We start from the raw sequence: 27,906 nt of genomic DNA on the forward strand, positions 1-27,906 counted from the left end.
TGTGCCGACCTGCATCTCAGCGAAGAGGCCTGAAGAGGAATTGTTTCCGGCTGTATTGACCTCAATGCAACTCAGACCCTGTGTCGGAAATGGACGTTTTATCAGATGACTCTACGACCTTGTGCAGGCCCAGTTTATGTGTGCTCCCCTTCCTCTGCTTGCAGCAGCAGGCAAAGTGGTTTTGTCGTCCGCATCTGTTGCAGTCCTTCACATACGCTGGGCATTCCTCCTTCTTGCGCTTGTGCGTCCTCGCACAGAACTTGCACTTGACTGGTCCCTGATTCTTCCTCTGCGAAGGAAAATCAACCATCTTTTCCCTCGGTTGGAATCGTTCCACCTTGTGTATTGTCGGGACTTTGCTGATGACCTGCATTCTTGGCGCTGTTACCTTCGAGGATCTACATATGTCAACAGTCTCCTGCAGTGTCAGATTCCTTTTCTGAAGGAGTGTCTTCCTAGTTGACTGGTCTGCAATACCAATGACGATGCAATCTCGAATGAGGCTTTCTTTCAGGCAATCGCAGAAGTTGCATGTCTTAGCAAGCTCCTTCAGCTCTACAACATACGATTCAATGCTTTCCCCTGGTTTCTGGTCTTGTTTATTGAAAATGAATTTTTCATACGTTTCATTCATCTCTTCTATGATGATGGTAGACATCTTGTCGATGATGACTTTCACATCGGTCTCATCTGCTACCATTTCGAATGTCAGGGTATTGAAGATTCGCAGTTCTTCTGGTCCAACAGTATGCAGAAATACTGATTTTTTTATACTGTTTCTCCTACTTATCCAGTTCTGTTATTACTGCATAATTTTCATACATTTGTTTAAACATTTTCCACTCTTCCACCATGTTCTCTTTGAGCTTTAGATTAGGTGGTGGAGCCACGTGGAAAGATAGACTGGCCTGCGCCATTTTGAAATATCAGCGTAACCCCTCGCTCTTAATAGCTTATATTATCTTTAAGCAGTCTCCCACAGCACATTGTTTCAACCCTCAACTCCCACAGCACTGATTTACACACAGCGTCTTATCTTTGTGTGCTCACTGACCTGCATACCATTCCACTCATGCATGCAGCTAGTCTGGTCGCTGAGCGTTGAAACACAGATTCCTGAAAGTTTTTCAAAGCATTTTTGCCAATCATCATAGCGTCTATTTGATCAACGAATCTTCACTTTCACCGCTCCCACCATGTTTTGATATGTCTGCTTACAAAATAGGTAAAACTAGCACATATAAAAGGGAGAAAGATGGCTCCACACACACTCGTGTTGACATCAAAAGCAGAAATGATTTACTTCCAAGTTAAAGATCACTGACCAATTTCCTGAGCATGTGCGAGAATGAGTACAGCTCATATGCATACATTACATGGATATTGTCACGGGGAGTCGGGTAAGAAATTGGTGACGTTTTATTTAAATTACAAACATTTAAAATTATTTTTGATATCATATTTTTCATGATGTTTCTACCACAGAAATAAGTCATTCTGTCCATCAGTTACGTGGCATGCATTTATTGCTGAAAATAAGCCTTTATCTCCCTACCATATTTCATCATGTTTTATCAATATATTATTTTAATATTTTTCCTTAAATGTATCTATGTTAGTAACATCATTGACTGTTGGGTTACAAACTGCACACTTTTAAGAGTCTTGAAGATGAAAAATGAACTTCGACTCCTTAGGCTCTTAGGTTGCTCATGAGACAAGTGTCTGAATCAGAGATTTGCCCAAAGAAACGCTGGCAGTGGAACAGACTGACACCCAGAGGCGGTGTTCAGTAACTGCAAATCGACAGCAGTTGGACAAAGGTGTCCAATTTTTGTGTACCTTCGATTTTCCAGCATCTGCAGTTCCTTCTTAAGCAATTGGACAAACGCTGCTGCCTTTAAAGGAAGATATGCAAAAAAGAGGAGCAGCAAAGAAAACAGGCAAATATGATTAAGATCATATCAAGTACTGCCATCAGTATTAACCCTTAATAATCCATGCCATTTATAACCTTCACCACACAAATATGCATGCCACTCTTTACATCGTATTACGGTACTACACAAAGACTCTCTCTCTCTCTCTTGCTCAGGCACTAGTTAGTAAGCGAGATGCAAGCAGCTGACTGTTGAAATGCTCCAGTGTATTTGATGAAATAAAGTTGGACTTAATCATGAATGTGTTTTTATTCATTGGGCCACCAATAAACATGGTGTCAGAGTCTCGAATCACGTCTCCAACTATTTTGCCTGAATTTATTTTAGTTTTTTTTTTACATCAAATATGTATAGTTCCTTACACAGACCAGATCCTTTGATGTTTGACAGTGATTTTGCTGAACGGTGGCGCATCTTCGAGGTGGAATTCGGGAATTTCTTTGATGCTGCCCACTCTGCAGCTGCAACCCACACCGTTGCGTCAATTCTCCTCAATGTGGCGGGCACAGAGGCTGCCCTGCGGGCACAGTATTTCCACTACGCCCCAGAATATACCGATCCGGTAACACACGTTGTGACCCCAGCAGAATCCATCAGAGACCCGGCCTGCTTCCTCCGAAAGTTCAGAGACCCGTGCCAACTTTGCACCAACGTTATTATGGAGCACCACAAGTTTTTTCCCCGCAGCCAACAAGAGGGCGAAACGATTGAATCATACATTGGTGCCCTCAAGAGCATTGCATCCAGATGCCACTTCCAAGACCGCAACGTGCTCATCCGCGGAAGACTCGTATATGGTATCCTGAATGATATGGTGAGAAATCAATTACTCCGGGATGAGGAGCTTACACTTGATAAGGTTGAACGTGCCTGCTGGGTTGCAGAATACACTGATACCCATACCAAAAGCCTATGACGTCCATGCCTTCTATAGGTCTCCACGACAAGCATTAACCCCTCAACAATCGGCTAAACCCCCAGGGAGGGTAACTGATCATCTAGTCAATAACTGTGGTAATTGAGGTGGCTCACACCCAAAATTTCGTGAGCAATGCCCCGCTTATGGCAAATCTTGTCTCTATTGTAAAAAGAAAGGCCACTTTATCTGGTGCTGCCGCGCCCGTGCCAACATGGCCCAGACACAACAATCTCTCTATACACTTGAACCCACACTCTCCCACGAAGCACTGACTGAAACAGCAGAACCACAACCGCAGCACCTGCAAGAAGTCAGCCAAAACATACATTCTTGTATTCCCGACTCTGTGGCTACAGACAGTGATCCCATGACAACGCTCAGTATCAACAACACCACGATTGCCGCTAAGACAGACACAGGGTCAAGATGTAACGTAATGTCGCTGGCAGATCTCAAAAGAATTCACAACAATGTTCTGAAAACAAACTCTGGAAGTTACACCCATTTGGTGGGGGGGAATTGCAACCAGTGGGTACAGTTACACTACATGCCATCTAGCGTCTCAACTTTACAACTTGGAATTTTTTCATCGTTAAAGGAGAAGTGCCACTTCTGGGCAATGAGGCATGCCGTAATATGTACCTAGTTTTCTTCGGCAAAACTGTGTATCAGCTGTCGACCTCTCAAAATCCTACCCAACAACTACGCAAACAATACAAAGACCTTTTTGACAATCAGCTGGGCAAGATTCCCACAGAATACAGCATTGTGACCGACAAGGAAGTTATACCTGTCGTTCGTTCTCACAAAATCCCGCATGCAATGAAGGACTGCGTCAAAGCTGAATTAGACAGAATGGAATCACTGGGTGTAATAGCCTCTGTCAACGACCCTCCTCTTGGGTCTCCACCATGGTTGCAGCAGTCAAGAAGAACAAAGACGAAATAAGGATCTGCATCAACCCTAAGGATTTAAATACTGCCATCAAACGGCCACACCACCCAATGCGGAAGGTGGCAGAAGTCGCTGCCAACCTGGGTAAAGCCACAGTTTTTTCTGTCCTAGATGCAAAGAACTTATTTTGGCAAATGCCACTAGACCATGCATCCTGCATGTTAACCACATTCGCGATGCCCTTCGGACGCTACTGATTTTTACGAATGCCATCTGGCATCAATTCAGCCACTGAGGTTTTCCAGCAAACTATGGGACAACTCTTTGATAGCTACCCATGTTAAATAATTGTAGACAACATCCTGGTCACCGGGCGCAATGCACAAGAACATGACTCAAACCTGAACCAGGTCCTGGATCGTGCCAGGGAGGTAAATCTCAAACTCAACCCTCTCAAATGCAGGTTTCGGGTCGACGAAGTGACATATGTGGGCCACGTGTTCACCAACAACGGACTTAAGCCAGACCCATTTAAAACCATTGTCATGAATGAAATGCCAGCACCTACGGATGTGACTGCTCTACAGCGATTCTTAGGCATGGTAAACTACCTTGGAAAATTCATCCCAAACTTCAGCGAGCTATCAGCCCCTCTGTGACAACTGACCCACAAGGATACGCACTGATCCTGGCACCAACACCAGCAGAGGGCATTTGAGACCCTCAAACAACTAATGTCTTGCGCTCCAACCCTCGCATACTTTGACGCCAAATTACCCGTCACCCTTACCTGTGTTGCCTCCCAGTATGGACTGGGCGATGCTTGCCTACAAGATGCTTGCCTCCCGTACCATGACTGACACTGAACAGCGCCACGCTCAAATCAAAAAGGAGCTACTCGCAGTAACCTTTGCCTGCAAGAAATTCAAGGACTTTATCTTTGGCAACCCGATCACGGCCGAAACCGATCACCAGCCCCTGGTCAGTATCCTCAGTAAGCCGATCCACACGGCAGCAGCGTGCTTACAACGCATGATGATTGAACTACAGAGATATGACATCAGACTAACCTACAAACGTGGTAAGGACAGGCACTTAGCTGACACCCTGTCACGGGCACCTCGCTCAACCTGCAAAAAACACCTGTCTGATCATGAGCATGAGGGGTACACGGTTATGATGGTCTCCTGCCTCCCATCTGCCGGATTGGACATCTTAGTGTCACAAACAACTGCAGATGAAACACTACAATCGCTGGCCACTGTCATCCACCGCGGCTGGCCAGACAAACAGCACCACCTGCCACAAGCTGTCCAAACATTTTTCCCTGTCCGTGACGAACTGGTCAATCAGGACGGCTTGATAATGAAAGGACACAAGGCGGTCATCTTCACAGCAAGTACTTTGACATTGTCCATGGGGGCCATCTTGCTGCAGAAATAACCCTTCAACATGCGAAAGGAATGCTGTTCTGGCCAGACATGGCTAACAACAAAATGCTGGTGAATCGAGCAGCAGATCTGGAGAACGTTTTGAAGAAAATCGTGTGATAGGAGCAGAATTAGGCCATATGGCCCATCTAATCTTCATCATTCAATCATGTGGGATCTATCACTCCCTCCTAACCCCATCCTCCTACCTTCTCTCCATAACCCCCGACACCCATACTACTCAAGAATCCATCTATCTCTGCTTTAAAAATATCCATTGATGGTACCCACAGCTTTCTGTGGCAAATAATTCCACAGATTCACCACCCTCTGACTAAAGAAATATGTACTGTATCCATTGTTCAAGATGTGGACTCTTATAAATCAGCAAGACCAAACGCAGACTGGGTGATTGTTTCGTGGAACACCTTCGCTTAGCCCTGTTTTTATATTCTAGCCCTTCTGATATAAACACGTTTGCCAGGTGATTGTTCTTGTCTATAATATATGCTTTATGAAGAATAAAATATATATTATAGTGCCCAACTGTCTGAAAAGTGCCACCATCGTTCCTGTCCCGAAGAAACCCATCCCAGCCTGTCTCAATGACTTTCGTCCAGTGGCTCTCACACCCATACTAATGAAGTGTTTTGATGCAGCATATTAAAAATTGTCTCCCTGCCGACCTAGACCCACTGCAGTTCGCTTATAGAGCCAACCGGCCCACAGAGGACGCAGTCTCCACAACCATCAACCTCGCACTATCACATCTCGACCGGAAGAATACCTATGCCAGGATCCTCTTTATAGATTTCAGCTCCGCTTTTAATACAATCATCCCACAGCAGCTGGTGGAGAAGCTGAAGCTGTTAAAGGTGGATACTGGCACTTGCAACTGGGTCTTTAACGTTTTATCACAACGGCAGCAGACAGTCAGGGTGGGCAGTCGGACATCAAGAACCATCGCTGTGAGCACTGGCTCACCCCAAGGCTGTGTCCTAAGCCCCCTGCTGTTTAGTCTGCTTAGACATGACTGTACTGCTAGACTCAGTAACAACTTATCAACAAGTTCGCTGATGACACAACAGTGGTGGGTCTCATCAGCGACAATAATGAGTCGGCGTACAGGATGGAGGTGGAGCTGCTCACAGAATGGTGCAGATCCCACAACCTCACTCTCAATGTGGAAAAAACTAAGGAGATGGTGATCGACTTCAGGAGGGCTGGAAAACAACATCACACTGCGCTGCATATTGATGGAGCAGCTGTGGAGAGGGTCAGCAGTGTGAAGTTCATAGGACTCCACCTGGCGGATGACCTGACCTCTACGACCAACACCACAGCAGTGATCAAAAGAGCTCAGCAGCGGCTCCACCCTCTCCGGAGACTAAGGAAAGCAGGTCTCCCTACTGCTCATCTAAGGACCTTCTACAGGGGCACCATCGAAAGCATAATGACCTACGGCATCGCTTCCTGGTTTGGGAGCTGCAAGGCTTACGAACAATATCAACAGGATAGTGAAGACAGCCAGCAGGATCATTGGTGCCCCACTCCCTTTCCTGTTGGAGATCTACAAGAAGAGGAGCATCAGCAGAGCCATCTCCATTATCAAGGACCCTTATCATCCATCACACCACATCTTCTCCATTCTGCCATCTGGGAAGAGGTACAGGAGCATCAGCTGCAAAACCAGCAGGATGCTCCACAGCTTCTTCCCACAGGCAATAAGACTGATTAACGGACTGTGTCCCCTCCCCAAATATCGTTCACCAACACATTCAACCTCGTCCATACTTTACAGCTAGGCACCTGTCAAAGTAAAGCCACGGTCGGTCGCAATGTCTGTTTTTATTCTATTGTAAAGTTTAGGCCTACTTTCTGTTTTTAGACATGGTAATTTTAATTTGTTTTTAAAGCTCTATGTATTTATCCTTTTTTACTAACTACACTGAATGGAAACTGATCGAGCAACGTTTTTTCGTTTCCTCTGTGTATGCAAGTACTCAGTGAAAATGATATTAAAGAAATACTGAATACTGATACTGATATTTAGAAAGCTCTCGGCAAGCGCTACGATGCATTGAGAAGCTCCCATCTTGAGAAGCTCCCAGTGACCTCAGTAGCAGCGCATTGTCGAGTGCTGCGGTGGCGCATTGGGAAGCTCCCGGCGAGCGCTGGAGTCGTTGAGAGGACCTGGCAGAGGCCAAGGGTGGGAGGGTGCCGGCAATAGAGGATGGGCCTGCTTGGCTGCTGGAGGTCAGACGAGGACGGGGCCAGAGTGGGTGCCGGAGGTTGGATGAGGATCGGAAATAAATTTATAACCCCTTTGGAATGGAATGGAATACTTTGTCACATGTGCCCAGGCATAGTGAAATTCTTTGCTTGCACACCCAATGTATACAAATAGAAGCTTGCAAAAGTTTTCATACCCCTTGAACTTTTCCACATTTTGTCACGTTACAACCTCGGCACATCTAGAGACTGAAATGTTTGCCCATTCTTCTTTGCAAAATAGCTCAAGCTCAGTCAGATTGGATGGAGAGCGTCTGTGAACGGCAATTTTCATGTCTTGCCAGAGATTCTCAATTGGATTTAGGTCTGGACTTTGACTGGGCCATTCTAACACATGAATATGCTTTGATCTAAACTATTCCATTGTAGCTCTGGCTGTCTGTTTAGGGTCGTTGTCCTGCTGGAAGGTGAACCTCCGCCCCAGCCTCAAGTCTTTTGCAGGTTTTCTTCCAAGATTGCCCTGTATTTGGCTCCATCCATCTTCCCATCAACTCTGACCAGCTTCCCTGTCCCTGCTGAAGAAAAGCATCCCCACAGCATGATGCTGCCACCACCATGTTTCACAGTGGGGATGGTGTGTTCAGGGTGATGTGCAGTGTTAGTTTTCCGCCACACATAGCATTTTGCATTTAGGCCAAAAAATTTTGGTCTCATCTGACCAGAGTACCTTCCTCCACATGTTTGCTGTGTCCCCCACATGGCTTGTGGCAAACTGCAAATGGGACTTCTTATGGCTTTTTTTCAACAATGGCTTTCTTCTTGCCACTCTTCCATAAAGGCCCGGTTTGTGGAGTGCACGACTAATAGTTGTCCTGTGGACAGATTCTCCCACCTGAGCTGTGGATCTCTGCAGCTCCTCCAGAGTTACCATGGGCCTCTTGGCTGCTTGTCTGATCAATGCTCTCCTTGCCCGGTCAGTTTAGGTGGACGGCCATATCTTGGTAGGTTTGCAGTTGTGCCATACTCTTTCCATTTTCGGATGATGGATTGAACAGTGCTCTGTGAGATGTTCAAAGCTTGGGATATTTTTTTATAACCTAACCCTGCTTTAAACTTCTCCACAATTTTATCCCTGACCTGTCTGGTGTGTTCCTTGGGCTTCATGATACTGTTTGTTCACTAATGTTCTCTAACAAACCTCTGAGGCCTTCACAGAACAGCTGTATTTATACTGAGATCAGATTACACACAAGTGGACTCTATTTACTAATTAGGTGACTTCTGAAGGCAATTGGTTGCACTGGATTTTATTTAGGGGTATCAGAGTAAACGGGGCTGAATACTTTTGCACACCACACTTTTCAGTTTTTTATTTGTAAAAAAATTTGAAAACCATGTATCATTTTCCTTCCACTTCACAATTATGCGCCACTTTGTGTTGGTCTATCACATAAAATCCCAATAAAATACATTTACGTTTGTGGTTGTAACGTGACAAAATGTGGAAAAGTTCGAGGGGTATGAATACTTTTGCAAGCCACTGTATAGCGCTGACTAAGTTACAAAGCACGCCGGCTCCTAATTTTGTCCCCCCCCCCCCCCAATTGTCCATTGTTCTCCCCTCACAGCGGTCTCCCCAGGCCGAGTCCTCCATTGATCTTCCACTCCTCCCTCACGGCGGTGCCCCCACGCCAGGGCCTCTTTGATCATCCAGAGTTCCCTTACTTAGCGTACTTAACCCTCCTCCTTATTGGAACATGCTGGTTCTGAACTTCAATCAACTGGTCTTTAAACAACTCCCACATGTCAGATTGGACTTAACCAATAACTGTTTCCAGTATACCAAGCTCTTGCCGAACAACATTGTAGTTTGCCTTATTACAATATTGTACCTACCCACAAGGCCCAGCCTTCTCCCTCCTCATAACAATTTTAAAATTTGTTCCTGAAAATTATCTACCACTGGCACAATAGACAGCAGACCAGGCACATTTCTCAATTGGACTATCCACTCATGGTTTCAATAAACCCTCTTGCATACAGCTCATGTTCTGCCTTGTGTAAGCCTTTGGCGCTGAGCAAGTCCCACTCAATATTGGAATAAATCAAAGTCACTCACAAAGAAAACTTTTGCTTTGGCATTTCTGCTGTCTCCATATGTTCCTCCATCACATCCAAAACCCTGGAGCATTGACTTGCTGGTCCTGTCCCAATCGCAACCTCATTTCTGCAGTGAACACAACTTTGTAGTCTCAAGCACCAATCATGGCTCTGTTAATTTGCTTTCCCCACACTCCTCCTTACATTGAATAAACACACTTCAGCCCATCAGCATCACTATATTCCTTCACCTCTCCCTGCCTGTCTGTCCTTCCTTTGAGACTCAGGGTCATGACCTCTACCTTCCCCTCCTTCCAATTTCTAACCTACCCTGTTTCCCATCCCCTGCATCTTTAGGTTAAATACTTTCTTTAAGCACTAGCAAACCTCCCTTCAGGGATATTGGATCCCCCACCAGGTCAGATTCAACAGAGGAACATTCACCTGCCAAGTTGACACACATGAGCAAGGTATGTTCACAAAAGGAAAACAAAACATAGACCATACTTTAACCCACTATTATCCTCACATGGCATTTCAACTCCACACAGCCACATCTAACAGGCTGCTCCACCAGTTTCTGCCTTCCTTTTTTTAGTCAATTTTTACAGTCGCTCCAGGGTGGTAAATGCTTGTAACTTCTCCGGCTGAAACTCATCTCAACTCATTAACCATGTGGCCTTGTTAATTGTGTGGCCTTTTTAAAGGTCCTCTATTCTTCTTGTTTCCTGCCTCTAGCGTGTCCAAACCCTTAATAATCTTATATGTTTCAATAAGATTCCCTCTCATCCTTCTGAATTCCACTGCATACAAGCTCGCCGCTCCATTTTAACAACATATGTCAGTCACGCCATTCCGGGAATTAACCTTGTGAACCTAAGCTGCACTCTCTCAATAGCAAGAATGTCCTTCCTCAAATTTGGAGACCAAAACTGCACACATTACTCCAGTGTGGTCTCACTAGGGTCTTGTACAACTGCAGAAGGAACTCTTTGCTCCTATACTCAACTCCTCTTGTTATGAAGGCCAACAAGCCATTCGCTTTCTTCACTGCCTGCTGTACCTGCATGCTTACTTTCAATGAGTGATGAACAAGGACCCCCCAGATCTTTTCGTACTTCCCCTTTTCCCAACCTGACACCATTCAGATAATAATCTGCCTCCCTATTTTTGTCACCAAAGTGGATAACCTCACATTTATCCACATTAAACTGCATCTGCCATGCATCCGCCCACTCACCCAACCTGTCCAAGTCACCCTGCATCCCCATAGCATCCTCCTCACAGTTCACACTGCCACCCAGCTCTGTATCATCTGCAAATTTGCTAATGTTACTTTGAATCCCTTCATCTAAATCATTGATGCATATTGTAAATAGCTGCGATCCCAGCACCGAGCCTGCGGTACCCCACTAGTCACTGCCTGCCGTTCTGAAAGGGACCCGTTAATCCCTACTCTTTGTTTCCTGTCTGTCGACCAATTTTCTATCCATGTCAGTACCCTACCCCCAATACCATGTCGTCTAATTTTCCCCACTAATCTCCTATGTAGGACCTTATCAAATGCTTCTGAAAGTCCAGGTACACTACATCCACTGGCTCTCTCTTGTCCTTTTTCCTAGTTACATCATCAAACAATTCCAGAAGATAAGTCAAGCATGATTTCCCCTTCGGACTGATCCTGTTACTGCTATCCAAATGTGCCGCTATTTCATCTTTTATAATTGCCTCCAGCATCTTCCCCACCACCAATGTCAGGCTAAGTGGTCTATAATTCCTTGTTTTCTCTCTCCCGCCTTTCTTAAAAAGTGGGATAACATTAGCTGCCCTCCAATCCACAGGAACTGATCCTATATCAAGAGAACATTGGAAAATGATCACTAATGCGTCCATGATTTCTAGAGCCACTTCCTTAAGTACCCTGGGATGCAGACCATCAGGCCCTGGGGATTTACCAGCCTTCAGTTCCATCAGTCTACCCAACACAATTTCCTGCCTAATGTGAATTTCCTTCAGTTCCTCCTTCACCCTAGATTATCTGGCCACTTGATCATCAGGGAAATTGTTCGTGTCTTCCTTAGTGAAGACGGATCCAAAGTACTTGTTCAACTCGTCTGCCATTTCCTTGTTCCCCATAATAAATTCACCTTTTTCAGTCTTCAATGGTCCAACTTTGATCTTAACTATTTATTTCCTCTTCACATACCTAAAGAAGCTTTTACTATCCTCCTTTATATTCTTGGCTAGCTTACCTTCGTACCTCATCTTTTCTCCCCGTATTGCCTTTTTAGTTTACAGTTTGCATATCGGGCCAATAGATCTGTGGATGATGCAGTCAACCTAGGCCTGCACTTCATCCTACAGCACCTAGACCGCCAGAGGACCAATGCGAGGATCCTGTTTGTTGCTTTTAGCTCTGCATTCAACACCATTGTGCCAGAGCTACTACGGAGTGTAGTAGTTGACTGTGCCTGAACCCCTCTGTCAGTGGATCACCAACTTCCTGACGGATAGGAAGCAGCATGTGAGGCTGGGAAAGCACATCTCGGACCCGCAAACACTCAGCATAGGAGCACCGCAAGGCTGTGTACTCTCTCCTCTCCTTGCCTCTCTCTACACCAACGACTGCACCTCCACAGACACCTCTGTCAAGCTTCTCAAGTTTGCGGACGACACAACCCTGATTGGACTGATCCATGATGGGGAGGAATCTGCCGACAGACAGGAAGTGACACAGCTGGCGTCCTGGTGCCGTAGCAACAACCTAGAGCTCTTAAGACAGTGGAATTGATTGTAGACTTTAGGAGAGCTCCCCCTCCGCTCACCCCACTCACCATCAACAACACCACAGTCACATTTGTGGAGTCTTTTAAGTTCCTGGGAACCATCATCTCCAAGAACCTTAAGTGGGGGGCTACCATTGACTCCACAGTCAAAAAGGCACAACAGAGGATGCACTTCCTGCGGCAGCTGAGGAAGCACAATCTGCCACAGGCAATGATGGTCCAATTCTACACGGCCATCGTAGTCTGTTCTCACCTTCTCCATCATGGTCTGGTTTGGCTCAGCCACCAAGCATGACACCTGGAGGCTGCAGCGAATCGTCCGATCAGCAGAGAAGATTATTGGCTGCAACCTTCCCTCCATTGATGAACTGTACACTGCAAGGGCCAGGAAGCGAGCAGGCAAGATCATCTCTGACCCCTCTCACGCTGGCCACAAACTCTTTGAATCACTTCCCTCTGGAAGGCGACTCCGGACTGTCAAAGCTGCCACAGCCAGACATAAAAACAGTATTTATCCACGAGTAGTTGCTCTACTCAACAGCCAAAAATCTGGGCCTCCCTTTGATCTGGTATTTTGTTGGTTCACATGCTTGATCAATGGTGTTTTATCATTGATGTTTTATTATTATTAATGTTTAGTGTTTTCTGAGTCATTCGTAACTGTCACTGTATGTCATGTTGTTACTTGTGGGCAGAGCACCAAGGCAAATTCCTTGTATGTGAATACTTGGTCAATAAACTTACCTACTTATTTACTTGCTTAGTTATCTTCTGTACTCTTTAAAAGTCTCCCAATCCTCTGGCTTCCCGCTCATCTTTGCTATATCATACTTCTCTTTTATTTTTATACTGTCCTTGACTTCCTTTGTCAGCCACGGTCGCCCCTTACTGCCCCGAATCTTTCTTCCTCTTTGGAATGAACCGATCCTGCACTTCTGTATTATTCCCTGAAATACCTGCCATTGTTTTTCCACTGTTCTCCGTGCTAGATTATCTTTCCAGTCAACTTTAGCCAGCTCCTCCCGCATGGCTCCATAGTCCCCTTTGTTCAACTGTAATACTGACACTCCCGATTTTCCCTTCTCCTTCTCAAATTGTGGATAAAACTTATCATATTATGGTCACTATCTCCTAATGGCCCCTTTATCTCGAGTTCCCTTATCAAATCCGGTTCATTACACAACACTAAATTCAGAATTGCCTTCTTCCTGGTAGGCTCCAGTACAAGCTGCTCTAAGAATCCATCATGGAGGCACTCCACAAACTCCCTTTCTTGGGGTCCAGCACCAACCTGATTTTCCCAGTCTACCTGCATGTTGAAATCTCCCATGACAAGTGTAGTATTACCTTTGCGATATGCCAATTTTAACTCTTGACTCAACTTGCACCCTATATCCAGGCTACTGTTTGGGGGCCTGTAGATAACTCCCATAAGGGTATTTTTACCCTTACAATTCCTCAGCTCTACCCATACTGATTCTACATCTCCTGATTATTTGTCACCCCTCGCAAGGGACTGAATTTCATTCCTCACCAACAGAGCTACCCCACCCCCTTTGGCCACCTATCTGTCTTTTCGATAGGACGTATACCTTTGGATATTCAGTTCCCAGCCCTGGTCCTCTTGTAGCCATGTCTCTGTAATTCCCACAACATCATACTTGCCAATTTCTAACCGAGCCTCAAGCTCATCCACTTTATTTCTTATACTTCGTGCATTCATATATAATACTTTTAATCCATTATTCCCTCACCCTTCACATTGATTCTTCTTTCACTTGGCCATACTCTCCTATCCCTTCATGAGCGTTCCGCCCCATTAATTCTGGTGTCTTTCTTAACTTTTCTTATACTCTCTTTCCCTTTAACTCCACCCTTATTTCTCCAGTTTATCTCCTCCCTCCCACAATTTAGTTTAAACCCACCTGTGTAACAGTGACAAACCTGCCTGCCAGAATGCTGATCCCCCTCCTGTTAAGGTGCAACCCGTCCTTTTTGTACAATTCACCCTTTCCCCAAAATTCCAGTGGTCGAAGAATCTAATTCCGTGCTTCCCGCACCAGCTCCTCAGCCGCACATACAGATCCTCTATCGCCCTGTTCCTGCCCTCACCAGCACGAGGAACCGGAAGCAAACCGAAGATAACCACCCCAGAGGTCCTGCTTTTCAGCCTTCTTCCGAGTTCTCTGAAGTCATGCTGCAGAATGTCTTTCCTCTTCTTCCCAACGTCATTTGTGCCGACATGCACTACCACTTCCAGCTGCTCACCTTCACCCTTGAGGATGTTCTGCAATCGGTCCATGACGTCCCGTTCCTGGCACCAGGGAGGCAACACACCATTTTTGACTCCCACCTGTTGCCGCAGAAACCCCTGTCATTAGAAACGGGAATAGTGCCGGAGGATTGGCGTACTGCGCATGTTGTTCCATTGTTTAAAAAGGGGTCTAAGAGTAAACCTAGCAATTATAGACCTATTAGTTTGACGTCAGTGGTGGGCAAATTAATGGAAAGAATACTTAGAGATAATATATATAAGCATCTGGATAAACAGGGTCTGATTAGGAACAGTCAACATGGATTTGTGCCTGGAAGGTCACGTTTAACTAATCTTCTTGAATTTTTTGAAGATGTTACTCGGGAAATTGATGAGGGTAAAGCAGTGGATGTTGTGTATATGGACTTCAGTAAGGCCTTTGACAAGGTTCCTCATGGAAGGTTGGTTAAGAAGGTTCAATGGTTGGGTATTAATGGTGGAGTAGCAAGATGGATTCAACAGTGGCTGAATGGGAGATGCCAGAGAGTAATGGTGGATGGTTGTTTGTCAGGTTGGAGGCCAGTGACGAGTGGGGTGCCACAGGGATCTGTGTTGGGTCCACTGTTGTTTGTCATGTACATCAATGATCTGGACGATGGTGTGGTAAATTGGATTAGTAAGTATGCAGATGATACTAAGATAGGTGGGGTTGCGGGTAATGAAGAAGAGTTTCAAAGTCTACAGAGAGATTTATGCCAGTTGGAAGAGTGGGCTGAAAGATGGCAGATGGAGTTTAATGCTGATAAGTGTGAGGTGCTACATCTTGGCAGGACAAATCAAAATAGGACGTACATGGTAAATGGTAGGGAATTGAAGAATGTAGGTGAACAGAGGGATCTGGGAATAACTGTGCACAGTTCCATGAAAGTGGAATCTCATGTAGATAGGGTGGTAAAGAAAGCTTTTGGTGTGCTGGCCTTTATAAATCAGAGCATTGAGTATAGAAGTTGGGATGTAATGTTAAAATTGTACAAGGCATTGGTGAGGCCAATTCTGGAGTATGGTGTACAATTTTGGTCGCCTAATTATAGGAAGGATGTCAACAAAATAGAGAGAGTACAGAGGAGATTTACTAGAATGTTGCCTGGGTTTCAGCAACTAAGTTACAGAGAAAGGTTGAACAAGTTAGGGCTTTATTCTTTGGAGCGCAGAAGGTTAAGGGGGGACTTGATAGAGGTTTTTAAAATGATGAGAGGGATAGACAGAGTTGACGTGGAAAAGCTTTTCCCACTGAGAGTAGGGAAGATTCAAACAAGGGGACATGACTTGAGAATTAAGGGACTGAAGTTTAGGGGTAACATGAGGGGGAACTTCTTTACTCAGAGAGTGGTAGCTGTGTGGAATGAGCTTCCAGTGAAGGTGGTGGAGGCAGGTTCGTTTTTATCATTTAAAAATAAATTGGATAGTTATATGGATGGGAAAGGAATGGAGGGTTATGGTCTGAGCGCAGGTATATGGGACTAGGGGAGATTATGTGTTCGGCACGGACTAGAGGGGTCGAGATGGCCTGTTTCCGTGCTGTAATTGTTATATGGTTATATGGTTATATGCTGGAGTCCCCGACTACCACGGCTCTGCCTGACGTCTGTCTCTTTGGTTTTGCCTCATCGTCACCTTTTGTTTCGCAGACCTGTCCCTCGCTCGTAATGGCAGTGTCTTCTGTCCCGACAGCTTCCAAGAGAGTAAACATGTTCTCAAGAGGTACATCCCCCGGGGTCTTCTGCACTGCAAGCTTCCTTCCCTTCCTCATGGTCACCCCCCCCCCCCCCCCCTTCTCTCTTTGGGCATCTTTGGTGTAACAATCTCGCTGTAGGTATGTCCAGGAAACTCTAGTTTTTCCGGATGATCCTGAATTCATCCAGTTGCTTCTCCAGTGCCCCAACACGGTCCTTCTGGAGCTGAACCTGGACACACTTTCCATAGTTGTAGCAGTCAGAGGCACCATCAGTGTCCCTGACCTCCCACATCCTGCAAGCCTCACACTGAGTCAGCTTACCCATCATATCTTCACCGCGTCTCGTCCTCTCCAACTTTTGGCATAGTCTCCTCTCCTTAGCCTCCTCGTCGAAGACTCTTGAGCCAAAAACTCGCACTTTTCTCATGAGGCACTTCCCTCACAATGCCTCTCCCGACTTTCCTTGCCTCACCATTGTCTAAGTCACCCTGACACCTCTCTACATCCTTCTCACTTCCACAGGGTGGTGAAGACTTGTGTCTTGAAGACAAAGGAGTCCAAGAATTCCATTGTCCACAGAGATGCATCTGAAAAAAGAGTACAGATAAGATGTTAGAGGAGTTGGAGGATGAGCGAAGTGTCTGAACAGGAAGCTTTAAATACCTGGTTTGGATTTTCCAAATTGAGCTTCCATTTATTCATTATCTGCACATTAAACAGTAGTGGAGAGCTAAAGGGACTCGAGGTTGGATAATGCAGTGTAATCATGTTTAGTTTTACAAAGGAAGGATGTTTAGTTGTGTACAATACAAAATCCTCCCAAATACACAGATAAGTTAACCAAAACGAGTATGTTGGCCCTGATTACACTCATTTTGCCCAGATGACCAGGATATGTAACATATTAATAATACTAACCTCCTGAAAAGTAATTATGTTCATCTTTTGTCATTGTAAGAGATTAACAGGTAGGCAGAGAACAAGATTCAAGGATGTATTCTAAGCCATCTTGAAGTACAGTGTTTCTACTCATTCATGGAAATCACTGGTCCGTGACTGCAAAATGGACGTATGCAAGAAGGCATTGAGAACCTTGCACCATATCAGCAGCAGAGGTTTGCCCTGGGTAAATGATATAAGGAACTGACTAATTCCCAAACTACCATTCTGCCTGCCTCATCAAGCACTTCATTCCCCACCCGTGGCAGACTACAGATTCCTCATTGTCCTTGCCAATCATCTTAAAACTTACTAATTCAGAATGGGAGCAAGTCATCTTGCATTCTAAGGGGCTCCCTTAACAAACTTTTAATAATTAACATGGAGTAGACGTGCTTCCAGAGGCTCCTCCGTGCCAGTCTTTATATTCTGTATTTTTATAGTCTCATATTTTATTTCACCTGCCTCGGGAACTTTCCTGACACAGTGGGGGTCCGGCTAACTGATTTTTCGGGACGTCATGCCTCACAAGAAGTCCAAAGACACCGAGTCGCTCCGAATAGCTTCAGCTAATGTTAATGCTAGCAATGCTAGCAGCAGCTCTCCCAGTCGAGCTCGTGGTCAAGCTACAGGTGGTGGCGACGTTGATGATCTGCCGCTGATCTGGGAGAAGGTCTCCGACAAGATACTCAAACACATTAATGACAGGTTTGATAAGTTGGAGCAGACTCTTCAGGCGGTACAAAGCTCCCAAAAGGAACTGTTGGAGAAGGTAGAGTCTATCGAGGAGCAGGTGCAGGAGCAGAAAAGCCGTATTAGCTCCCTGGAAAAGTAATTCTCCGGCCTGAAGGATGAGAACAGCGTACTCAAGCTCAAGGTGGAGGACCTCGAGGGTCGGTCACGCCGCAATAATATTAAAATTATCGGCATACCTGAGCTAGAGGAAGGGGGTAAACCGACGGAATTCATCGAGGCTCTGATACCGAAACTTCTTGGAGATGACAACTTCCAGTCCAAGGTGATTATCGACCGGGCACACCGGACCCTGCGACCGCCACCCCCGGAGGGAGCCAGGCCCCGCGCCATTATCGCACGGGTCCATTTCTATCGGGAGAAGGAGCTTATACTGCGACTCCGGAGGGCGCGAGAGCTGGTGTATAAAGGCAATAAGGTGCTTATCTTCCCGGACTACACACCAGATGTGATGCAGCAACGACGGGAATTCAGCGATGTGTTGGGCGAGCTGCGGGAGCTCAAGGTGGAGCATAGTCTCCTCTTTCCAGCAAAGCTCCGCATCAAACACAAGGGCCGCGTCAAGGTTTTCACTACACCGGGTGAGGCAACGTCATTTCTGAACACTGAGTTAAAAGACATATCTTAAAAACTTTAATGCCACTCTGAGTGTTCAGAGGGTTGATCATGTTTCAACGTGACTCTTTGTAGTTCAGAGAATTCAATTGGTCTGTATGAGACTGTCAATTTATGTTATTTTATTTAATTCAGCTGTGGCTGGCGGCGGAGCTTCTTGTAGCTTTATTCAGCTAGCTACTTTTTTTTGTTTTTTTTGTTTTTGTTTTAGGAGGTAGTCACCTCGCGTGCGTTTAGCGGTCCCAGGCTTAGAGGGACACCCGTGCTTCGGTTGGGGAGGCACTTTGTGGGTGGGTAGGGAATATGTTAAGGGGGTTGTTTGAGTGTGGTGTTTTGCACCGCAATGTGTGGTGTTTATGTGTTTTTTACTGTCTTTTGTGTTTTTTTGGAGGAATGCCAGATCGTCTTCGTCTCAGGGATAATGTCAGTACTTGACAGTACTGCACATAGCAGCATTAATAACAACTTAACTTTAGTCTCATGGAATGTGAAGGGTCTTGGTCATGTAATTAAAAGGGGTCGCGTTTTCTCACATCTCAAATCATTGAAGTCAGACATAATTTTTCTTCAAGAAACGCACATTGGTGTAAACGAACAGGGTAGACTGAAAGCAAACTGGATTTCTCAGGTTTTCCAAGCGCCTTTTACTCGTAAGGCCAGAGGGGTTGCTATTCTTTTTCGTAAAAGTATTACATTTCGCCTTGACTCTATGACAGCAGACCCTTATGGCAGATACTTAATGATTTCAGGTCACATAAATTCATTTCCAATAACTATGCTTAATATCTATGCCCCAAATGTTGATAATCCTGATTTTTTTCGTAAAATGTTTGATATGATACCAGCCTCCAGCTCTAATGTCATTATTGGAGGTGACTTCAATTGTTATTTAGACCCAATCCTGGACAGACTCTCAACAAAACCGGCTCCTACCATAGCCTCAGTGCAAACTTTAAATGATTTAACTAAGACTAGGAACATGGTTGACATTTGGCGACTGCAGCATCCTACTAACAGAGATTTCTTTTTCTATTCTCATGTCCACAAATCCTACACTAGGATTGACTATTTTTTGATTTCGTCTGAATTACTGTCCAGTATAACAAATTCCACCTATCATAATATTTTGATTTCTGACCATAGTCCGGTGTCACTTTAATTTAAAGATATTCTGTCCAAACAAAAGTACAGCTGGCGCTTCAACCCTCTCCTTCTTAATGATCATTCTTTTATTGACCATATGACTGCATGTATAGATGAGTTTCTTACCACAAATGATAATGGGGAAGTCTCTGATTCCACTTTATGGGAGGCCTTTAAGGTTGTGATGAGAGGCCATATTATTTCATTTGAATCATATACAAAAAGAGAACTTAATCGTCGCCTTAGGGATATTGATAAGATGCTTCCAGTGCTTGAGGAGACGTATAGATCCTCTCTCTTACAGTCTGACTACAATAAGATCTTAAAATTAAAATATGAATATAATACTATCCTCAATAAACGTGTTAGCAGCCAATTACTAAAGCTCAAACAGAAATATTTTGAACTCGGTGATAAACCAGAGAAATTATTAGCGTCAACTTAGAGGTGAGCAAGCTAATCGTGCCATTCTTAGGATTAAATCAAAATCAGGTATACTGGTTACTGACCCGAAGCATATAAATGCTTGCTTCAGGGACTTTTATAAAGAACTTTATTCCAGTAAAGTAAAGCCCACTGAAACAGATTTTTGTAATTTTTTCACTAACCTAAATATTCCACAACTTGATGGCGCATCTAGAGATGACATTGACACTCAGATTTCTGTAGATGACCTTCTGGAAGCTATCCGAGCATTCCCCTCTGGAAAAGCAGCAGGCCCAGATGGCTTCGGCTGCGAATTTTATAAGGCGTTTCATGGAAAAATAGACCCTCTCATGTTAAGAATGGTGAATGATTCAGTGAAAAACAAGAGGCTCCCCAGCTCACTCTATGAAGCTAATGTTTGCTTGCTCCTAAAAAAGGGAAAAGCAGAGACTGACCCTGCAAGTTACAGACCAATCGCTCTTCTGAACTGTGACCAGAAGATGATAATTAAAGTCCTGGCCACAAAAGTGGGTAAGCATATCTCAAAAATTGTACATCCTGATCAGACTGGATTTATACCGGGTAGATTCTCATTTAGTAATGTTCGTCTGCTGTTAAATACATTATATTCGGTTCACGACAAGGACACGCAAGCTGCTATCTTATCTCTCGATGCTCAGAAGGCTTTCGATCAGATCGAATGGACCTATATGCTAGAGACGTTAAAACAGTTTGGGTTCGGGATGAACTTTATAGAATGGATTAAAATAATTTATTCAAATCCAGTATCTTCTATTCTGACTAACACAGAAAATCCCAACCTTTTGACCTGCAGCGCGGTGTGAGACAGGGTGATCCCCTTTCTCCCCTGCTGTTTGATATCGCTTTAGAACCTCTTGCAATAGGAATCAGGGGTCACCCGGGTATCCATGGTGTAAAATTTGGTAATGTTGAAAGTCTTGTGAATTTATATGCGGATGACTTATTAATTTAATCTGATCCGGTAGTGTCAGTTCCCAACCTCCTGAACTATATTAAGTCATTTAGTAAACTGTCAGGATATACAATTAACTGGGATAAAAGTGAATTCATGCCCTTGACGAATAATCTGAGCCCTGCTTTCTTGAAATCTTTGCCATTTAAATTAGTTACCACCCACTTTACCTATCTTGGACTGAAGATTTCCAGAAACCCCAAACTTCTACTTAAATTGAATTTTTTGGACATGGTAGACAAATTAAAAGCTAGCATTTGGTGCTGGAAGCTGCTTCCCCTCTCAATGATTGGCCGCATCATTGCTATTAAAATGGTTGCACTTCCAAGATTTTTGTATCTTTTCCAAAACCTTCCTGTCTACTTACCATTGTCTTTTTTCAAACAACTGGATTCGGTTATACTTTCATTTGTCTGGGCAGACAAACTCCCTCGCATTGCTAAAGCCCACCTACAGAAGAATGTGGATAGGGGTGGCCTCGGCCTTCCGGTACTGAAGCATTACTACTGGGCTGCAAATGCGATGGCTCTCACTTTCTGGCAGTGGGGCTTTCCTGAGGATGATGTCTCCCCACTGGCTAAAAATTGAATCCATGTTTGTTTCAGAGACCTCTCTCCCAGTGTTGCTCTTTTTCGGAGCACAGGTTCCCTACAAATTAGTTGGCCATAACTTCATTCTCAGAAACTCCTTAAGGATTCTGAATCAAATAAAAAAATTATTTGGATTGGTAAATATCTCAGTGTACACCCCTATAGTACACAATCACTTGTTCAAACCGGCACTGATGGATAGAGTGTTTCTGGACTGGAGGGGGAAGGGGCTGTGTTCTATTGATGATCTCTACATAGATAATAAATTTGCCTAATTTTTTCAGCTCCAAACTAAATATCGCCTTCCTCAACAACACTTCTATCGCTACCTTCAAGTCAGGCATTTTGTACGGGAGCGTATCCCAGAATTCATAGTCAAACCAAAAAGTCACATTCTTTATGATCTACTTCTTCTCTCACAGCCTGACTCTAAACACTTGATCTCCCGCTTTGTCACTGCCTTTATGACACCAGTTGAAGCCGGTCATCTCAGGGAGGCCTGGGCTGCAGAATTGGGCACTTCTGTGTCAAATGAACTGTGGGAGGAAGGTTTGTCCGGTATACAGAGCTGCTCTATTAGTTCTAGATACAGATTAATTCAATTTAAAGTCTTGCATAGACTACATTATTCTAAAACCAAACTTAAGATTTTTGAATCGGTTTCCTCCATGTGTGACAGATGTGGTACTGCAGAAAGATCACTATCACATTTATTTTGGCACTGTCCAGTTTTAAGTAATTTCTGGAGTGACATATTTAACTGTCTTTCCAAACAATGTCGAATAAATATTCCGCCTGATTGTAATCTGGCTATTTTTGGTTGCTCTGACAATACAAGGGCCCTTCCTTCCCACCAGAAGCAGATTCTTAGAGCAGGTATGGTTGCAGCTAAAAAAATAATATTACTGAATTGGAAGTCTCCACTCTCCCCATGTTTCAAGAGGTGGCTCAACGAAATGCTTTCTATTGCTAAGATGGAACAGATTCGTTTTAACAAAGGGAATTCACAAAATTATTTTTTGAAGGTGTGGAAACCATTTTTGATATTGCTTGATGAGGCATAACTGTCTGATTTGTTTATTTTGCTGCTGTGCTATGTCTTTAATCTGAGCGAACTTTGATCTTGCACTCTGACTGATATTCTGGCTGCCCTCCACTCATTTTATTTTATTTTATTTATTTATTTTTTAAAATTTATTTTTGTTTGTTTGTTTGTTTGTTTGTTTGTTTTTATTGTTTGTTGATATGTTCTTGGGTTTATTTGTTTGTTTTAGTTTTTATTTGATTTTTTTTTTGTTTCTTTAATTGTTGTTTTTTGTTCTCTGTCTACTGTGTGTTTGTTATGATAAAATTTGAAAAAAATGAAGCTGTACAATAATTGTATAGTTGTAGATGCCGAGCGATTTATCCGTGTACAATTGCTTCTAATAAAAATAAATTAAAAAAGAAAAGAAAAAAAGAAAAAAGAAAAAAGAAAAAAAAGATTACGAATAAATTTAGAGAAATGATCGAATAACGTATTGGAATTATTCCTAATTTAGATGAAAGTATTCTGGGATATTCGTTCTAAGTACTTCTATTGTGCTCATAATTTGTATTTTTTGAGAAAATTATTCCCGAACGCAATACTCCATGGGACAGGCAGCATTTCTGGAGAGAAGGAATGGGTGACGTTTCGGGTCGAGACCTTCAGACTGATGTCAGTGGAGTGGGTGGGACAGAGATAGAATGTAGTCAGAGACAGTAAGACTGATGGGGGAACAGGGAAGGGAGAGGGGATGGAGAGAGAGGGAAAGCAAGGGGTATTTGAAGTCAAAGAACTTATAGGAAGTCAAGGCAGGTTGCGAGAACATGCTATAAAATCAGTAGTGAGTTGCCATGTGGTAGTTTGCCCAAGAGTTCAAGATTTGGAGGGATATGGACAGTGGCAGGCATGTGGGACTAGTGTAGCTGGGACATGATAGCATGTGTGTGCAGGTTGGGCCGAAGGCCTTGTTTCCACACTGTATGACTATGACACTAGTAGTCTTTGGGTTAATGTGAAGTCCCTCCAATTGTTTAGTTTATTGTCACGTGTACCAAGGTACAGTGAAAAGCTTTTTGTTGTGTTCTAACCAGATTATATTGATTCCATTGAGTGTCAGATTACATTAGACACTCAAGGAAGATGGGCTGGGAAGTTTTGAACAAAATGTTTATCTCAAATTTAGCCCCCTTCTTATCCTCTTTTGTTCTAATGAATTAATGATGACTTAACTGATTGACAATAAATGAAATCTTTAAAAAAAACTGCTTGCTGGGGTTTCCTGGGGCAGAGTAAACCTGTCAAGGAAAGTAGTGAATACGTGTATCTACAGCACATGTTGGGATGAGAAGAAAGAATAATCCTCTCAGTATCCAAGTTTACTTCCTTAAATAGTGCATTCTGTTGCACTGCACGGAATGCTCTTCCCTAAAGCATCAACTCATCACCTCCGAAGAATTCTGAAGATTTGATGGTCACCAACTCAGCAAGACTATTCAGTGTGAGAGATGTATGCTACAGTACATTGTGAAATACTATTAATTTAAATTGTCAAAATATTTTAACAATTGTGCGTATTAAACTAAAGAACACCATCATAGATTGAAGAATATTTTTGCAGATTAAATTTAAGTGCTTTTAGGAATTTATATTCTCAAATTTGTTTTTTAAAGGGAGCGAAAGACATAAACAATACATCAGAAAGCGTATGCCAGCTATCCGTTCAAAAGGCTGCACACTTCAACTTTGTGCATCAATTAGAGACTGTCTGATTGCTTCCAGTGCTTTAAAATCCTTAGAGCTACAAGGATTACCTTTGAGGCATGGCGATCTCACAACATTAACAAAGGTGAGAAATGTGTACCATAGGTAACATGAATATGTGACAAAAAATATGTTTTGCTAGTGAGTTTGTTTACGTATACAATTTTTAATTGCATTTCTTTGCCGATGATGCCCATTTCTTATAGGGCTTATCCAGGACAAAGTCTCTGCAGAACATTTCATTAGCTTATTGCCCGATAGGCGATGAAGGGCTGGAAAGTAAGTATTCTGGAACGATGCATTTGTCCAACATTAGATTTTTTGCATTAGTTTGCATTGAAGAATTTATATTTTGCAAAACTGTCTTTCAGTAATTTGTAAGAGCTTGAAGAATTCTGCAACGATTAAGACGATTAACTTCACAGGCTGCAATCTTACATGGTGTGGTGCAGAACACATTACCAAAGTTATTAAGGCAGGTTTTATCTCTTTCTTATGCAATGCCTGTTTTATTTCAGTATAATATCTACTAGACCAAGTGTGGACCCATTGGGTCCTGTTCCCCCAAGGCAATATTCCACCAAACTGCGCATGCGCGGCTGATGGACCCGCACTGAGCAGGTGCGACTGCTGCTTTCAAAGTTGTGCCGTTGATGCAGAAATTATATTAAAGTTAATAAAGTGAATAGAGGGCTTGTGGAGGCGTTTGTAAAATAGAACGAAACTTACCCGTTTGGGTCCCCGTTGTGAGGCCAGGCAAGTACATGCGAAAAAAAAAAAGGCTATCTGAAAATCGGCAAAGGCCCCAACTGTGCAGGCGCGGATACTGTGCCCACTGTGCACATGCGGGGAGATGGCGTCATTTTGCGTCACTGTCGGGCCTCCCCCAACTGCGCAAGCACAGCTGACGGGTCCCCGTTGTGATGCCAGAGATCGCCGTTGTGACGCCAGTCAAACCCCCAAATGCGCATGAGCAGATAGCGGGCCCAGCAACCCTCCCCCAACTGCGCGGGCGTGAATCCCCGTCCCAACGCAAGTGGGAGTGCGAGTGCGACGTTTTTAACGTTTAAAATGGCAATAACTTGTAAAATATAAGATCAATGTGCACGCATCTCACTCTCCCTCTTCAGTCCCCTATTCCCCTCCTCCATTAACCTCCCTCTCCCCATCTTCCACCAACCCTCCTGCTTACTCCCCTCACTCCCTCCCCCCTTCCTCTCTCTTCCCCCGCTGCTCCTCCATTACCTCACCATCCCTCTTCCTACCCCTATCCTCCTCCAGTCCCCTCATCCCCGAGCACTCCCTCCCCCACCTCTTCACCCTCCCTCTTTCCCCACTACTCCTCCACTCCCCCACTCCTTCCCACACCTCTCCCTCCCTCTCCTTTCCCCCACCCTCTGTCACTTCCTCCATAACCCCTCTCCCCTGCCTACCCCCCTCTCCCTCTATCCCCTTCCTCCACCACTCCTCACGTTCCCCCAATATCCCACTCCCCCACTCTCCCTCCTCACCTCCCACACTGCCCTCCTTTCCCTCTATCCCCCCTCCTCCCCACTCTCCCTCCTCACCTCCCCTACTTTCCCCTCCCTCTCCCTCCATCCCCCCACACTCCCTCCTCACTTCCCCAGGATCTTGATGTAAACCACCGCCGGCCTCGTTTTCTCCACCACGTCGGCGATGAAGTTGTATTTGATGCGGAGGCTGTCGGGGGGGGACGGACCGAGCGGCCTGGGACCGGGGGAGGGGGAGGGAGAGGGAGAGGCCGAGGCTTGCTCGGGGTCACGCTCCTTTCCCTCCCCGCGGGCCCAGGGCAACTGCGTCACTGCAGACCCAGTGCAGACCTAGCCCCAGCGTCCAGGCCCCGGGTCCCCGGCGCGACTTCTACCCCGCACCGGCTCCAACCCCAGCTCGGGGCCACAGTGGGCGCCCAGTCCGTGTCCATATCCGGTCCCCAGCGCCCAAAGCCCGGGTCCAGGCCCATGCCAGGCCCCCAGCTCCGGCTCCGTATCCACCGAGGCCCAGAGGCCTGACCCCGGGCCCCGCTCCGACCCCTGGCACAGCTCTAGGCACGGCTGTTGGATTCCCGTTGTGACGCCAGAGATCCACGTTGTGACGTGAGTCACGGCGACCCTCCTCCACTACGCATGCGCGGCTGACGGGTTCCCGTTGTGACGCCAGAGATGCTCGTTGTGACGCGAGTCAAAATGACAATCTCAATATGGCAGCGAGCCAACTGCGTAGGTGCAGTTGACGATCTCAAAATGGCGGCGGGCCCGGCAGGTCTTCCCCAACAGCGCGCATGCGGGTGCCGGATCCACCGCGCAGGGGGGAGGAGACGCCGTCATTTTGCGTCACTGCCGCATCACCCAAGTGGGGCGTTTTGTTAATTCAAGATTTAAAATGTCAATAACGTAAAATATAACATCAATCTAAACGGAAATTGCTACTGCACATCCCAGTGGTGAGTAAGGTGGGCCTAAAATTGTAGCGCTATCGTGTACCGTTTTTGCAGAGTTTCTGGAACAAATATATGTACAAACAAACAAGATGAGAGTTTTAGTCTCTATATACAAGACTGTGTGCAGACTCATTGGGTCTGCTCCCCAACGCAATATTCCACCATTCACCCGTTCCCCCAACGCAATATTCCACCACTCACGCATAGCCCACAACTGCGCAGGCACAGCTCATTTCCCTTCATCCCCAGCAGTCCCTCTCCCTCCTCTTCACCCTCCCTCTTCTTTCCCCTCTCCTCCTCCCCTCCCGAATCCCTCCCTCATCTCTCCCTGTCCTTTCCCCTACCCTCAGTCACTCCCTCCCTCAATAACTCCTCTCCCTACTCCCCTCCTATCCCTCTATCCCTCACCTCTCCCACTCCTCCCCTTTGCCCCCACTATCCCTCCTCACCTCCCCCACTCCACCTCCTCTCCCTCTATTCCCCCTCCTCCCCCACTCTCCCTCCTTACCTCCCCCACATCCCTCCCTCTCTCTCCCTACCCCTTCCTCTCCCTCAATCCATCCATGCTCCCTCCTCACCTACCGAAGATCTTTCCCCTCTCCTCCTCCCCTCACCAAACCCTCCCTCACCTCTCCCTCCCCCTCCTTTCCCCTACCCTCAGTCACTCCTTCCCTACCTCCATCTCCTCTCCTCTCCTTACCCCCCTCCTATGCCACTCTCCCCCACCTCCCCCACTCTTCCCTTCCACCTATCCCCCCACTATCCCTGCTCACCTCCCCCACTGCCCTCCTCTCCCTCTATTCCCCATTCCCTACCTCCCCCACTCCCACCCCTCCTCTCCCCCTATTCCCCCTCCTCCCCCACCAGACATGAGGCAGGTAAAAACAAAAATGAGAGATATATTTCTCCG

The 27,906-nt window shown here is 45.2% G+C and overlaps 1 protein-coding gene across 6 annotated transcripts in view; it reads left to right on the forward strand.

Moving 5' to 3' along the window:
• Positions 1-27,906, forward strand: part of cep78 (centrosomal protein 78) — a 133,217-nt gene that overhangs the window by 28,815 nt on the left and 76,496 nt on the right. For all 6 annotated transcript variants that reach the window (XM_033017588.1, XM_033017592.1, XM_033017590.1 and 3 more), the window contains exons 3-5: positions 24,448-24,623; positions 24,745-24,817; positions 24,910-25,013. In XM_033017588.1, coding sequence (XP_032873479.1) covers positions 24,448-24,623; positions 24,745-24,817; positions 24,910-25,013 — 353 coding nt within the window. The remainder of the gene's footprint in view (positions 1-24,447; positions 24,624-24,744; positions 24,818-24,909; positions 25,014-27,906) is intronic.

This window comes from Amblyraja radiata, chromosome 3 (assembly GCF_010909765.2).
Source record: "Amblyraja radiata isolate CabotCenter1 chromosome 3, sAmbRad1.1.pri, whole genome shotgun sequence".
NCBI classification, from domain to species: Eukaryota; Metazoa; Chordata; class Chondrichthyes; order Rajiformes; family Rajidae; genus Amblyraja; species Amblyraja radiata.